Source organism: Piliocolobus tephrosceles, chromosome 16 (genome assembly GCF_002776525.5).
Source record: "Piliocolobus tephrosceles isolate RC106 chromosome 16, ASM277652v3, whole genome shotgun sequence".
In the NCBI taxonomy this organism is placed as follows: Eukaryota; Metazoa; Chordata; class Mammalia; order Primates; family Cercopithecidae; genus Piliocolobus; species Piliocolobus tephrosceles.
The window spans coordinates 48,832,985-48,847,128 of record NC_045449.1 but is presented as its reverse complement, the minus strand read 5'-3'; the positions used below and the strand labels follow the sequence as shown (position 1 = coordinate 48,847,128).

Here is a 14,144-nt window from a genome sequence, read left to right as displayed (position 1 = left end):
TTCACCATGTTGGTTAGGCTGGTCTTGAACTGACTTCAGATGATCCTCCTGCCTCGGCCTTGCAAAGTGCTGGGATTGCAGCCATGTGCTGCACGCATAGAACTACTTTTTAAAAAATTATTTTTAATTTTTGAGACAGGATCTCGGTCTGTCACCCAAGCTGGAGTGCCATGGTGCTATCTTGGCTAACTGCAGCCTCAGCCTCCCAGGCTCAAGTGATCCTTCCACCTCAGCTTCCTGAGTAGCTGGGACCACAGACACATGCCACTATACCTGGCTAATTTTTTTGTATATTTTGTAGCGATGGGGTTTCACCATGTTGCCCAGGCTGGTCTGGAACTCCTGGATTCAAGCGATCTGCCTGCATTAGCCTCCCAAAGTGCTGGGATTACAGGCGTGAGCTACTGTGTCTGGTCCTAAGACTGCTTTAAAAGAGGTTGGTGAAAGATGTTTAAACCCAGCTTTTAGGCAGAGGACGATAATATAAACCCAGCAGTTTGATGAGATTGTAATATCCATATTAGTAGTAGGTCCATATGCCAAGCCTATCCACACTACTTCCTCCTATAAGAACCCTAAATTTCAGGGCAGAACAGAGAAAGGTGAAACAATATCACAATTTAGTTTTTAAAGTTTTGGGTTAGTCTTATTCTTGGCTCCCCCGCTTTTTTTTAAAGGCCCATCTGCATTTTCTGTTCAATAAATTTGAAATTTGTCTTATTTTTGTTTCGGGCTTCTACGACATATCTCTAGGTCTTTCCCTCAACCCAGAGCTAGGGGACCCCCAAATGCTCTTCTTTGAAGACAAACTGCCTTGATATCGTCTCACTTGAGAATCTATAGACTCCATTAAAGAAGACTAATTGAACAGGAAAAAAAAAAAAAAGAATCTAGATTCCACATTCTGTACCCTCTGAGCATTTTCCAGCTTGCCTGAGGACAGTATAGCATCATATTCATGTACATATGATCTATATGCAGTATGATAATTATTTCTTTTTCTGGCACAAATTAAGAATTTCTGTATGATAAATTCTTTAAAGAAAAACACCAAAAGACATATCATCCTAAGATTGACATAATATTTTCCATTAATTCCAGTAAAGCTTGTTTTTTGGGGAAGTATAAGTAGGAGGGATTAGGGTAGGAAATTAATTAATCTTTTTTTTTCTTTTCTTTTTCAGTTTTGCTGAAGTGACTCATAGTTTTAAAAGTCTGAGTGCTTCTACTTCTAGAACATTTAAGCATAGGCCGGGCACGGTGGCTTATGCCTGTAATCCCAGCACTTTGGGAGGCTAAGGCGGGCAGATCACTTGAGGCCAGGAGTTTGAGACCAACCTGGGCAACATGGTGAAACCCTGTCTCTACTAAAAGTACAAAAATTAGCCAGGCGTCATGGCACATGCCTGTAATTCCAGCTGCTTCAGAGGCTGAGGCATGAGAATTTCTTGAACCCGGGAGGCGGAGGTTGCAGTGAGCCAAGATCACGCCACTGCACTCCAGCCTGGGCAACAGAGTGAGACTCCATCTCAAAAAAAAGAAAAGAAAAGAAAATTTAAGCATCAGCAGATGGGCTTAGCGGGTTGCGGAGCTGGAGGGGTAGGGGGTGATACATGGTTGGACAGGTGGAAATTGGTTATCATGGTCACCAGCTGAGATTTCAGATGTCTTCAGCTGATGGCTCTGAAATGCCCTTAGGTGGTAAGGACACAGCACCACGAGGTTGGGAAGGCATTAGGGAGTCATGAAGCAGATGTAAAAGGCAAATTAGGAGGCCTTGGTCAGCTGCTGAAGGAGAGAGAGGCCAGCATAAAGAGCACAGAGGCGAGGGAGGGTGTCTGGGTCCCACATATATTGGGGGCCTGATCTCTGCACTTCCAGGCCGCTCAGCCCAACTAGGGCCTCTGTGAGGGTCAGCTCCTCCTCCCCAAGGGAGGAGAGCAGCTCAGGATGCAGGGGGAAAACGCCCTCTTTATCCTGCAGGAAGTTCTGTTCCATCGTGCTCTCCACCTGGAGGGAACCAAAACAGCATGAAAAGAAAGAACTGGAAACCTCTCTCCTCTCCTAACTCACAAAAATCACAAGAAGGTTACATTCCCCTTACTAGAATTTCTTACTTTACCTTACATTACAACCCCATCTGAGTCTTTGAACAGCCCTATACGTGGGCAGCACGTTGATTTTTAGTCCCATTTTACAGAGGAATAAATTGAGACAGACTCAAACACATTAAAAAATTTGCTTACAGGCCAGGCGCGGTGGCTCACGCCTGTAATCCCAGCACTTTGGGAGGCTGAGGCGGGTGGATCACCTGAGGTTGGGAGTTCGAGATGAGCCTGGCCAACATGGTGAAACCTTGTCTCTACTAAAAATACAATATTAGCAAGGCATGATGGCGGGCGCCTGTAATCCCAGCTACTCGGGAGGCTGAGGCAGGAGAATCGCTTAAACCCAGGAGGCCGAGGTGTGGTGAGCCGAGATTGTACTATTGCACTTCAGCCTGGGCAACAAAAGCAAAACTCCGCCTCAAAAAAAAAAAAAAAAAATTGCTTACAACATTTGGCTAGGAATAAGCAAGGCCAGAGTTTCTGTCTCTTCTCCCTAGATCAGGCTAATAAACCCAGATCATTGCCCAGAAATTCAGTCTTCTACCTCTTGTGAAATAAGAAAAAAGGAGAAATAGAAAGGAGGACTGGGCATAAGCCCCTGTGATAAGAGGGGGGTCCTCCAGAATGGCTCCATCCTTAGGCGAAATCTGCATCTCTACTGGCTGCAGCTACTTCCAGACTCTCCCCAGCATCTGCTGTTTTTCCCTCACCAGCTTTAGCTGCACGGGTAGGATCTTTTTCTCCATGGATTTCACCAGCAGCTTCTGTTGGACTTCACTTAGCTCTGGAGAAAAAAAGCAGAGAAAGATGTGTGTTGCTGGTGCAGAGGGGACTAGAGACTCCAAATAGCACACTTCCAGAATTTCAGCTTCATTCATTGGATGTAATTATAACACAGGTGTTAAGGGAGCGGTAGCTGAGGGGTTCACTTTGGTCTTGGAGTCAGAGGGCAGGCTTCTTAAGGGAACAAACATTTTAGCTTACACCTGAAGGACCACAGAGTTTTTCTAAGTGGAAAACTAGAAAATGTGGAGGGAAGAAGAGCTTTTAGGGGCAAGATCAGAAAATGTTACTCCCTGAAGTTAAAGCTACCAGGTATCAGGATAGAAGTGATGAGCTTAGCTATATGCAGAAATTTTTTTTTTTTTTTTTTTTTTTTGAGACGGAGTCTCGCTCTGTCACCCAGGCTGGAGTGCAGTGGCCGGATCTCAGCTCACTGCAAGTTCCGCCTCCCGGGTTCACGCCATTCTCCTGCCTCAGCCTCCCGAGTAGCTGGGACTACAGGCGCCTGCCACCTCGCCCGGCTAGTTTTTTGTATTTTTTAGTAGAGACGGGGTTTCACCGTGTTAGCCAGGATGGTCTCGATCTCCTGACCTCGTGATCCGCCCGTCTCGGCCTCCCAAAGTGCTGGGATTACAGGCTTGAGCCACCGCACCCGGCCTATATGCAGAAATTTTAAGTATGTTGCTGATAAAGCTAGGGTTATTCAACCTCTATTAGCAAGACTAGGCTGTCTTCTCAGATCACCCAATGTGACCAAGTGAATCCTTAGGAATAAAACCAATTTTTTTTTTTTTTTGATGGAGTCTTGCTCTGTTGCCCAGGCTGGAGTGCAATGGAGTGATCTCGGCTCACTGCAACCTACCCCTCCCGGGTTCAAGCGATTCTTCTGCCTTAGCCTTCCGAGTAACTGGGATTACAGGCACCTGCCACCATGCCCGGCTAATTTTTGTATTTTTGGAAAAGGCGGGGTTTCACCATGTTGGCCAGGCTGGTCTTGAACTCTTGACCTCAGGTGATCTATCCGCCTTGGCCTCCCACAGTGCTGGAATTACAGTCATGAGCCACCGTGCCCACCCATGAAACCAATTTATAAAAATGTACATATAAACTACTTAACCATGGTATAATTTGTCATTCATTCATTCATTTATTCATCCATTTGGGAATTGATTCAAGCGATTCATTCCTATTACTGAAAAGGTCTATAAATGAAGACCTTATTCCCCACTTACCTGTTAGGGCTCCAACGAAATAGAGGATGGCGCCCACGGCCTCCTTTGACAGCAGGACATCTTTTGGGAGTGCCTCCAGGGTCACTTCATGTCCCTTGTCTAGAGCCCCTTCAAGCTGTGGGAGAAGGTGGATGACTATTGAAGATAACATAGGAAAGGGCCCAACCCAAGGCCCAGCACATAATGACCCCTTGACACACAGGAACTGTCTCCCATTTCCTGATTTCTTTTTTGAGACCTCAAGTCCTGAAGAGTACTGGACTCCTGGGTTCCTTGGTCCCTAAGTTTTGGACTCTGGAAAGGGAAGGTTCCAGCCCCTCCAGCAGATGGCCCTTTTGGCCTGAGGGTTGGGGCGAGAAGGTGGGCCAGGATACATGTTGTCATCTAACCCAACAGTTAATCTTCCCGAGATCCCAGGCGTCATCTGATGTGCCTTGGGGGAACCCAGTGTTTGCCCTTTTCCAGGGAACAAAGGGAGGAGCAGTGGCCTGGCAGCCTGGAGGCACGTGGCCAGCCTTGGGGAAGGTATCTAAGATGGACTCCCCTGGCCACCCACCTCCTGCCCCAGTCAGATCTCCCCACCTGCTGCAATACCCGTCCCCACCAAACCTTCACCGAAACATGCCTTCTCCCACCCTTCCCCACTTCCACTAGGTCCTCACCGCGAGCTCAAGGTCTTGAAGCTCCTTTTTCTTCCCTAGAAGTTTGCTGAGGGAGCTGAGCAGGGAGCTTTGCCCCACTTGGCTCAGTCTCTCCACTTCTTGGGTCTCTCTCTGAACTTCTTCTTTTAGTGTCCCGAAGCCTTTGTGTACGTCCCCTATGGGGACAATAATGGGACACACAGCCCTCCATCAGGCACCTTCCCCTCTAATCAGCATCCCCCTGCAGGGCTCCTACACTCAGCCCCTTTAGATACCCATGCTTTACCCCCTAGTTTGAGCCTGGCCCCATTTTTCTTTACCAAGGAACGCGGTGACAGAACTATCCACCAAAACCCTAACCTGAGGGTTGGGGCGAGAAGGTGGGTCAGGATACATGTTGTCATCTAACCCAACAGTTAATCTTCCTGAGATCCCAGGCGTCATCCCATATCAGTACACCCTTGACTTTTCTTTGAGACTCCAGCAAAAAGTGGAGAAAGAAGGTCTGTTTTCCCTTCTCATGAGTTAGTTGACAAAGAAGAATGACTTTGCCTTCTCCTCTCTGTACCCTACTGCTACCTCCATGCCAAAGTCTTGGGAGAAACTCACAAAGTTCCTTACCAACATCAGATGCCTGGATAACTGAGGGGAAAAAAAAAAAAAAAGATAAGAATGCAATCCTTCAGCATGGCAGCCATACCCAGGGGATGAGACACGAAGGAAGATGAGGAAATACATCCTGCCTGTCTCCTGGGGAGAGTCCAGCTAGCTTGTTCCTGGTGTTACTGTGACTCAGTGGCTCTGGCCCCAGTTGCTGGGCGGCCGAGTTGCAGATGTGTGTGTAGCAGGTTATAGCTACTAAGACTGTTAAATTTTTTTCTTTTTTTTTTTTTCTTTTCTTGTTAGGCCAGGCGCAGTGGCTCACACCTGTAATCCCAGCACTTTGGGAGACCAAGGAGGGAGGATCACCCTGAGGTCAGGAGTTTGAGACCAGCCTGGCCAACATGGTGAAACCCCATCTCTACTAAAAATTAGCCGAGCACGGTGGCCCACGCCTGTTATCCTAGCTACTCGGGAGGCTGAAGCACAAGAATTTCTTGAACCCCAGAGGTGGAGGTTGCAGTGAGCTGAGATCTCACCATTGCACTCCAGTCTGCGCAACAGAATGAGATTCTGTCTCAAGAAAAGGAGAAAAAAAAGGCCAGGCGCCGTGGCTCACGCCTATAATCCGAGCACTTTGGGAGGCTGAGGTGGGTGGATCACCTGAGGTCAGGAGTTCGAGACCTGCCTGGCCAACATAGTCAAACGCTGTCTCTACTAAAAATAAAAAAATTAGCAGGCCATGGTGGCGGGTGTCTGTAATCCCAGCTACTCAGGAGGCTGAGGCAGGAGAATCACTTGAACCGGGGAGGTGGAGGTTGCAGTGGGCTGAGACTGCGCCACTACACTCTAGCCTGGGCAACAAGAGTGAAACTCCATCTCAAAAAAAAAAAAAAATTTTTTTTTTTTTAAATAAGAGACAGTGTCTCACTATGTTGCCCAGACTGGTCTCGAACTCCTGAGCTCAAGGGATCCTCCTGCCTCAGCCTCCCAAAGTGCTGGGATTATAGGCGTGAGTCACTGTACCTGGCTGCTACTAAGGCTCTTGAGGACAAAGGTCTCAGGCATCAGACCACCTGGGCATCTTGTCCAAAGACTCCCCCTTTCCACTGCTTTTTCCCAAGCTATTGGAATTTCTACCATGTTTTGGGGACAATTGTTTGCTGAGACTCACTCTGCCATTTCCCTGTCAGTCCCGTGAGAAGGAAAGAAAAAGACTGGAGTTTTAAAATTCTGAGTCAAGAAAGTTTCAGTCGAATGAAAGGAAACACTTACGGATGACCTTCTCCTCTCCTGACTTTTCTGAAGACAGAAAAAATGCACATCTGTCAGCACAAAACCCATTTTTGCCTTTTCATCTAAAACAGTCTTCAAGGCAGTTTCATCAGTGATCATTATAAAAACACAGGGAGATTATGCTAGCTCATCCACCCCCATGATTCGGGAACACACTCTGTCTCCAAGTCTTACTTCTGCTTCTGACTGTGCCTTCCGGTCTCTGTGTGTCGGTTTCTGTATCTCTCTGGGACAGTATGTATATGCCTCTATCTGTCTTTCCTAAAGTTGAGGCTAGGTATTCTTAGGGACTTGGGAAACAAAAGCAGAGGCTCCTTGGGGGATTATAGTATAAGCTAGGAGAAGGTGGAGGATTTTAGCAGATAATGTCAGGGGTGGGGCGGAAGATGTGGGAAACCCGTAAGCAGTTTCACTTACCTCCAGGAGGGAAGGTTTGCATGTTATCATTGCAGATATGTGGAATATCTGTGAAGGGCAAGGGAGGCAGGGCAGGAGGGCGCTTAGCAGCTGCCCCACATTCCCTTCTTCAGTCTCAAGCCAAAGGGCTCTGCTAAGGGCTACGACTTTGTACCCCAAGCACTTCATCTAATTCCCTGCTTCAACCTCCACTGCTGGAAGCAATCTTTTCTTCCTTGATAAATTCTTTACTATGAGAACACCACTTTCTACCTTCCATTCCAGTCTCTGTCTGTTTCTTCCTTTGGCCACAGACTTCTTGTTCATCTTTGTACCCCCTCCCCCAATGACCACAGTGCCCAGCACCTGGAAGATGCTCAAAATCCAGGAGCCTCTTCACCCTTCTCTCCAGAGCAGCCTCCGTGGCTGCAGTCAGATCACAGTGCAATACACCTCCCTGCTCATGCTCTGACATTGCCACAAGAGGAGACCAGGGTGCCTCAGTATTGGTGCCGGTAATTCTCATCCTATGGGGAGAACATGCGGGTCTCTGCTCACCCCACTCATCTTTGCCTTTGACCATCAGCTGTCTCACTCGAAAGGCCAGGACGCAGCCCTTGGGGATGGTTACAGCCTCCTTGTGGTTTATGGATCCCTGGAATTAGACAATGAGAATTTGTGAATCTCTGGACATCTTAAGTATGATATATTGGGAGTGCAAGTTGGGGGAGGTGCAGGGTCAGGGCTGAGAGCCTTCAGGGAGATAAGAAGTTGGAAGCCTTCAGTGGTGTCCCTGGTCTGGACTCTGAGGAAGGACTTCAAAGTCCTTGCACTCATTTCTGCTGATTTTCCCTCCAGTGACCTGTGTCTGTCTTCCTGGTTCAGATACATGAAGGGAACCGGGCAGACCTGCTCCATCTCCTGCCTATACATCACCCTAGAGCTTCCATGCAAGCCCTGGCTCCTTCCTTCTCTTCGCCGTCTGTCCCATGCTTACCTCTTTCAGGACGCCTTCCATGACTAACCCCTACTCCCAGCTCCACATCCCAAATCATCCCTTGAATATTTAGATGCAATAGATAGAGGTATGGAGAGCATTCCTTATTTCCATTGGCTTTTCCAAGCCTGTGTTCTCTGGACTTTAACCTCGGTGTCTCCTGTATAAACCTGAGGACTTTCTGAGAGTAAGGATGTCTCCTCTTTGGATTGGGAGCACCATGAGGGAAAACCCATGAATGTGACTTTCCCCTTCCCCGGTAGTTCCCTGTGGCATCTGGCGCAGGGATCTGCCCTCACTGGGTGCCACTGACCAGGGAGGGGGCCTGTGTCTGGGGTTTGGATCTTGAAGAGCTAGTGGAAGGAGTGGCCCTTTTCAGCATCCCGGGTTGGCACTGATCCAGCAAAGCTAATGAAGCCTGCAGGGGGGGTGCTGAATGTAAATGTGTATGTGTGAATGTCAGTGTGGGTGTGAGAGTGTGTGTGTGTTTGAATCAAACCTGTAGCCCCAGTGGGGTGAAGAAGGGGAGGGAGAAGCAGGCCTCTGCCTTGCCGGCTCGCTCCAGTGTGACCTCCCGCACCGTCTCCACCACCTCCATCACCACATACAGGTTCTCCCCTTGATCTTGCATCTCCTTCAGGAATGGATGATCTGCTGCCAGCTTCCTGTGGCAGGAGAAACATAAGGAAACCATTCAGAGCTCCTTCCTGTCTGTGCCACACCCTCCTCTTTGCTTCTGTCATTCCCAGGAGCTAGGTATTGTGGGTGGCAGGGAAGGAGCAAGGACTCCGGACTAGGGCTGAGGTTGAAACCCAGATCTCTTGCTTACTGGCAGGGCAGCTCTGAGTCTCAGTTGCCTCATCTATGAAATAAATGTAATGATGCTGACCTCCTGGTTGCTCAGAGATAAACTCGGTAATTATCTGGGTCAGCACCTGGCCAGTAACAGGGCCTCTCAGGTGCTTCTTACTCCCTTTTCCTCCAGTTCAGGGGTAGATGCGCCCCCCTTTCCTCCCCACTCGTCTCTCTGGGATCCTTTCTTTCCACGTCTTATGCTCTCTCTTGCTGTTGACACCAGTTCCTCCTCTCCACTTGCTCCTTCTGTCTGATTCCATATATAAATGTGTCCCTAATCCTAACAAATGTGTTTGCTTTGATCATGCTACTCCCTCAAATTACTACCCTATTTTTTCCCTTCATTTCATTGGCAAATATATCAAAAGATATGCTCACCTCAAGTGTCCACTTCCTGCCCACTCCTAAATTCTTTTTTTTTTTGAAACGGAGTCTTACTCTGTCACCCGAGCTGGAGTGCAGTGGCGTGATCTTGGCTCACTGCAACCTCTGCCTCCTGGGTTCAAGCGATTCTCCTGCCTCAGCCTCCCAAATAGCTGAGAATACAGATGTGAGCCCCTGTGCCTGGTCCTCCTAAATTCTTTATAATTTGCCTTCTATTTCCACTACTCAGCTGAAATTACAATGATCTCTTACCTATCAGTCCCAATGACCTCGCCTAACTCTATGCAATACTCGATCCTGCTGTCGAAACCCTCCGTGCAACGCTGGCTTCTCTTGGCTTCCAGTCACACTGTACCACCCTGGCTCAACTCCCGTGCTTCTAGTTTCTAAATCTTATCCATTCTGTCTGCGCCTCATTTTCCAGTTTCTTTGGTTCTCTAACATTTTATGTTCTGTAAGATTCTGTTCTCAGTCCTGTTTTCTCAACTCCCTCCAAAAGCTCCCCCCACCCAACTCACTCCTACAGTTTTTTCTTTTCTTTTTTTTTTTTTTTTTTAAGGTCTGACTCTGTTGCCCAGGCTGAAGTGCAGTGGCTCGATCATAACTCACTGCAGCCTTGAGCTCTTGGGCTTAAGCGATCCTCTTGTCTCAACCTCCTGAGTAACTGGGACTCTAGGTGCACCACCGTGCCCTGCTAATATTTGCATTTTTTGTAGAGATGGGGGTTTCACTATCTTGCCCAGGCAGGTTTGAACTCCTGGGCTCAAGCAATCCTGCCTTGGCTTCCCAAAGTGCTGGGCTTACAGGAGTGAGACTCCTCCCCTGGCTCCTACAGTTGTAATCTTTATATTGCTGATTACCTGTGTATATCTTCACTTTGACCTCTCTCCTGAGCTCCAGGCCCTTATTTCCAACCACCTGTTAAACATTCTCAGCTGATGTCTCAGCAGAACCAGAAACTTAAAACATCCAAAACGAACTCACAATCTCCAAATCTACCTCTAACCTCTGTCTTCCTGTTTGTCACCTGTAATGGTACCTTTAATGTCCTATAATGGCACAACCTGGGTAAAATCTCACACTCACCTTTGACAAAACCGTTTCCCTCATCCTGCAATCAGTTACCAAGCCCAGGCCATTCTATTACCCTTGGCAATGGGCCGTACATCCATTCCTCCCTCTTCACTCCTATTGCCCTGAGCTCGGGTCCTCAGTTTACATCGCTCATGGGATAGAAGAACAGTGTCTTGGCTGGGCACAGTGGTTCATGCCTGTAATCTCAGCACTTTGGGAGGCCAAGGTGGGCAGATCACCTGAGGTCAGGAGTTCGAGACCAGCCTGGCTAACATGGTGAAACCCTATCTCTTCCAAAAATATGAAAATTAGCTGGGTGTGGTGGTGTGCACCTGCAATCGCAGCTACACGGGAGGCTGAGGCAGGATGATTACTTGAACCTGGGAGGCGGGGGTTGCAGTGACCGGGTATCGGGTCACTGCACTCCAGCCTGTGCAACAGAGACTCCATCTCAAAAAAAAAAAAAAAAAAAGGATGGGCGCGGTGGCTCACACCTGTAATCCCAGCACTTTGGGAGGCCAAGGCAGGCAGATCACGTGAGGTCAGGAGTTTGAGACCAGCTTGACTAACATGGTGAAACCCCATATCTACTAAAAATACAAAAATTAGCCAGGCGCAGTGGCTCACACCTATAATCCCAGAACTTTGGGAGGCTGAGGCAGGCAGGTCACAAGGTCAGGGGTTCGAGATCAGCCTGGCCAATATGGTGAAACCCCATCTCTACTAAAAATATAAAAAATTAGCCGGGCATGGTGGCAGGCACCTGTAGTCCCACCTACTTGGGAGGCTGAGGCAGGATAATCGCTTGATCCCGGGAGGCGGAGGTTGCAGTGAGCTGAGATCGCGCCACTGCACTCCAGCCTGGGTGACAGAGCGAGACTTGGTCTCAAAAATAAAAAAAAATAAATAAATAAAAATAATAAAAACATAAAAAAATTAGCTGGGTGTAGTGGCGGGCACCTGTAGTCCCACCTGCTCATGAGGCTGAGGCAGGAGAATCACTTGAACCCAGGAGGCCGAGGTTGTAGTGAGCCAAGATCGCACCACTGCACTCCAGCTCGGGCAACAAGAGCGAAAAACCATTTCAAACAAAAACAAGAAGAAAACTGTCTTGCCTTGTCTGACTGCTTCAAATCCCTGTTCTCCTTCCCCTATCTGACACACTTCCTCCATTCGGCTGGATGAGTCATGGGACACATCAGAGCATTTTCAGGATCTTCCTGGTGCCTACAATTCAGTCTCCTGGAGCTGTCACTTGCCTCTTCCGTGGTTTGGGTTCACCTGCATTTCCTGCTCGTTCTACTCACACCTCTTCTGCCCCTGCCATGCTGGCTGGTCCTGGGCCCTGGTGGTTTTGAGATTGCTTACCTGTGTGCCTTCATAATACCCTTCTCCCAGCCCTGCATGCCCAATTTCTACTCATCTTTCAAGGCCCAGAACAGAGGCTGCCATGTCTGTGAGATCTTCCCTTATTTTCCCAGCCAGAAGTCCCTTTGACCTGCCACAAGACTCAGTCAAACCATCCCTACAGCACTTAGCAGTTCTTGGCTTTGATTATAATTACTGTTGCACAGGTTTTTAAAATTTTCACCTTCCTAGACTTCAAGGTTCTTGGACAAAGATGTTCTAGGCGCACCCCAGCCCATAGCAGAGTGCTTTACTATATACATGCTTGCTGGATGACTACCCTGGACCTTCCTTCTGGCCTTCCCAGTCCTTACCTCCCCTTCTTTCAACCACTACTTAACTACTTTAAAGTCAGTTCCCGTGTCAAGCCAAACACCATGGAGCCCAGCATCAATGTGGCACCTGCCACACCCTTTGTGCTGTGGGGCAGCATTCCCGAGGGCATGCTGAGTGTGTATTGGGGTCAGGCAGGAGGCTTCATTTATGGGAGCAGAACACAGTGCTCAGGCCTCAGCTGGGGGCAGTTAAGACCCATCCCTCCTTTTTCTAGTGTATTGCATAGTCTCAGAGTTAGAAGGAGCCTTAGAGATGATCATCCAATCCTGTCATTTTGCAGAAAAGAAAACTGAAGTCCCAAGAGAGGTGACTTTTCCAAGATCACACAGCAAGCTGGTGTGGACATCGTCCTCCCTGTGCATGTGTGACAGTGGGGAGGTGCTCCTGGAGATGGTGGCAGCACTGGGAGTTGTGACTAGGAAATGGCCTGGATGCAGCCATAGGCCAGAAGGGTTGCCTTCAAGAGCTCCCCTGTGGTGACCACATTGGCAAAGGTCAGTGCAAGAGTCCTATATTTCAACTTGTATTTTTAACTTAAGGCCCTAAGCACCCTTTCCATGCACTGCCCCACCCACATCCCGGGCAACCCTCGGTCCTGCCCACTCTCACCTCTCCTGCAAGGTCTCCAGGGCCTTGGGAGCCACACTGAGTGTCTGGACCTCCAGAGTGCTGTTCTGTGAGAGCCCTGCTGTTCCCTTCACCTTCACCGTCTTTGGCACATCCACATCTCCCTCCACTCGGGTGTCCAGCATATTCTTAAAGCCAAAATTCCCAGCATCTGTTGGATCTGCAGGAGGGAAAAGATGAAAGGGGCTGGGCTGGCTGGGTGCAGTAACTCACATCTGTAATCCCAGCATTTTGGGAGGCCAAGATGGAAGGATTGCTTGAGCCCAGAAGTTTGAAACCAGCCTGGGGAACAAAGCAAGACCCCGTCTCTACAAAACAAATGAGTAAATAAAGAAAAGAGGCTGAGCTGAGAGGTATCACCCGACCCCCAGCCTCCTCAGCTCCTGACGATGACTTTGGGCTAGATGACATCTAATCACCTCTGGCCAGAGGGAGCTCTGAGGTCCTCCTTGCAGGCCAGGTGCCCAGCCCCCATCCCTCAGAATCCCTCAGTTCCCAGCCCTGCTCAAGGCTAACCTGAAGGTGAGCTGCCCGGCTCAAGCACATCCAGCAGTGTGTAGTCGGTGCGGATGTACCGGGCCCCCCAGAAGAGTGTGCTCTTCCTCTTCCTCAGCACCAGGCAGAAGGGATGGAAGCGCTTGAAGTCGATGAGGCTGTCAAGAGGTGTCAGGTCCCCTCGAGGGTTTAGCTGTCTGACCAGGGCCCGGGTGACATTTTCAAACATGGTCATGGTCTCTGTGGAGATGGGGAGACAGGAGAGTGTCAAGGTGGTTCCCGAGGAGCCCGGGATATGGGCTGGGCCCCTGCAGAGAGGGTTCACCCGACTCTGGGGCAGGGAGAGCTCTTAGAGATGCCTGGATTGTCTCATGTCACAGCTGGAAAGAACCAACGGAGTCTGCATTTTATGGTGAGGAACCTAGTTAAAGAGTTGCCCCAAAGTCCCATAGATGGTCAGCAAAGCCTCACCTCCCTTTTCTTTGTCAAGTTCCTTTTTCTCACTCCACACTCATTTTCTTCACTGCCACTGAGCCCGACTGGACTGACTGACTGACTTTCTTTCCTTTTCTTTCTTTTCTCTTCCCTTCCCTTCTCTTCTCTTCTTTCTTTCTTTCTTTCTTTCTTTCTTTCTTTCTTTCTTTCTTTCTTTCTTTCTTTCTTTCTTTCTCTCTCCCTCTCTCTCTTCTTTCTTTCTTTTTTCCTTCCTCCCTTCCTTCCTCCCTCCCTCCCTTCCTTCCTCTCCTTCCTTCCTTTCTCCCTTCCTCTCCTTCCTCTCCCTCCTTCCTTCCTTCCTTCCCTCCACCTCGCCTCGCCTTGCCTCGCTTCACTTTCTTCTCTTTTCTTCCGAGACAGGGTCTTACTCTGTTGCCCAGGCTGGAGTGCAGTGACATGATTACAGCTCACTGCAGCC

The 14,144-nt window shown here is 48.8% G+C and overlaps 1 protein-coding gene across 1 annotated transcript in view; it reads right to left on the bottom strand.

Annotated features, from left to right (window-relative positions):
- Positions 1-1,065: 1,065 nt before the first annotated feature.
- The window catches only part of GSDMA (gasdermin A), a 15,160-nt gene continuing 2,081 nt past the window's right edge, over positions 1,066-14,144 (bottom strand). The window contains exons 2-12 of the mRNA XM_023204242.2: positions 13,253-13,471; positions 12,719-12,896; positions 8,553-8,718; positions 7,615-7,711; positions 7,078-7,125; positions 6,640-6,666; positions 5,386-5,406; positions 4,786-4,940; positions 4,124-4,238; positions 2,819-2,892; positions 1,066-2,010 (exon numbers count right to left, since the gene is read on the bottom strand). Coding sequence (XP_023060010.1) covers positions 1,768-2,010; positions 2,819-2,892; positions 4,124-4,238; positions 4,786-4,940; positions 5,386-5,406; positions 6,640-6,666; positions 7,078-7,125; positions 7,615-7,711; positions 8,553-8,718; positions 12,719-12,896; positions 13,253-13,466 — 1,338 coding nt within the window. The 5' untranslated portion in view covers positions 13,467-13,471 and the 3' untranslated portion in view covers positions 1,066-1,767. The remainder of the gene's footprint in view (positions 2,011-2,818; positions 2,893-4,123; positions 4,239-4,785; positions 4,941-5,385; positions 5,407-6,639; positions 6,667-7,077; positions 7,126-7,614; positions 7,712-8,552; positions 8,719-12,718; positions 12,897-13,252; positions 13,472-14,144) is intronic.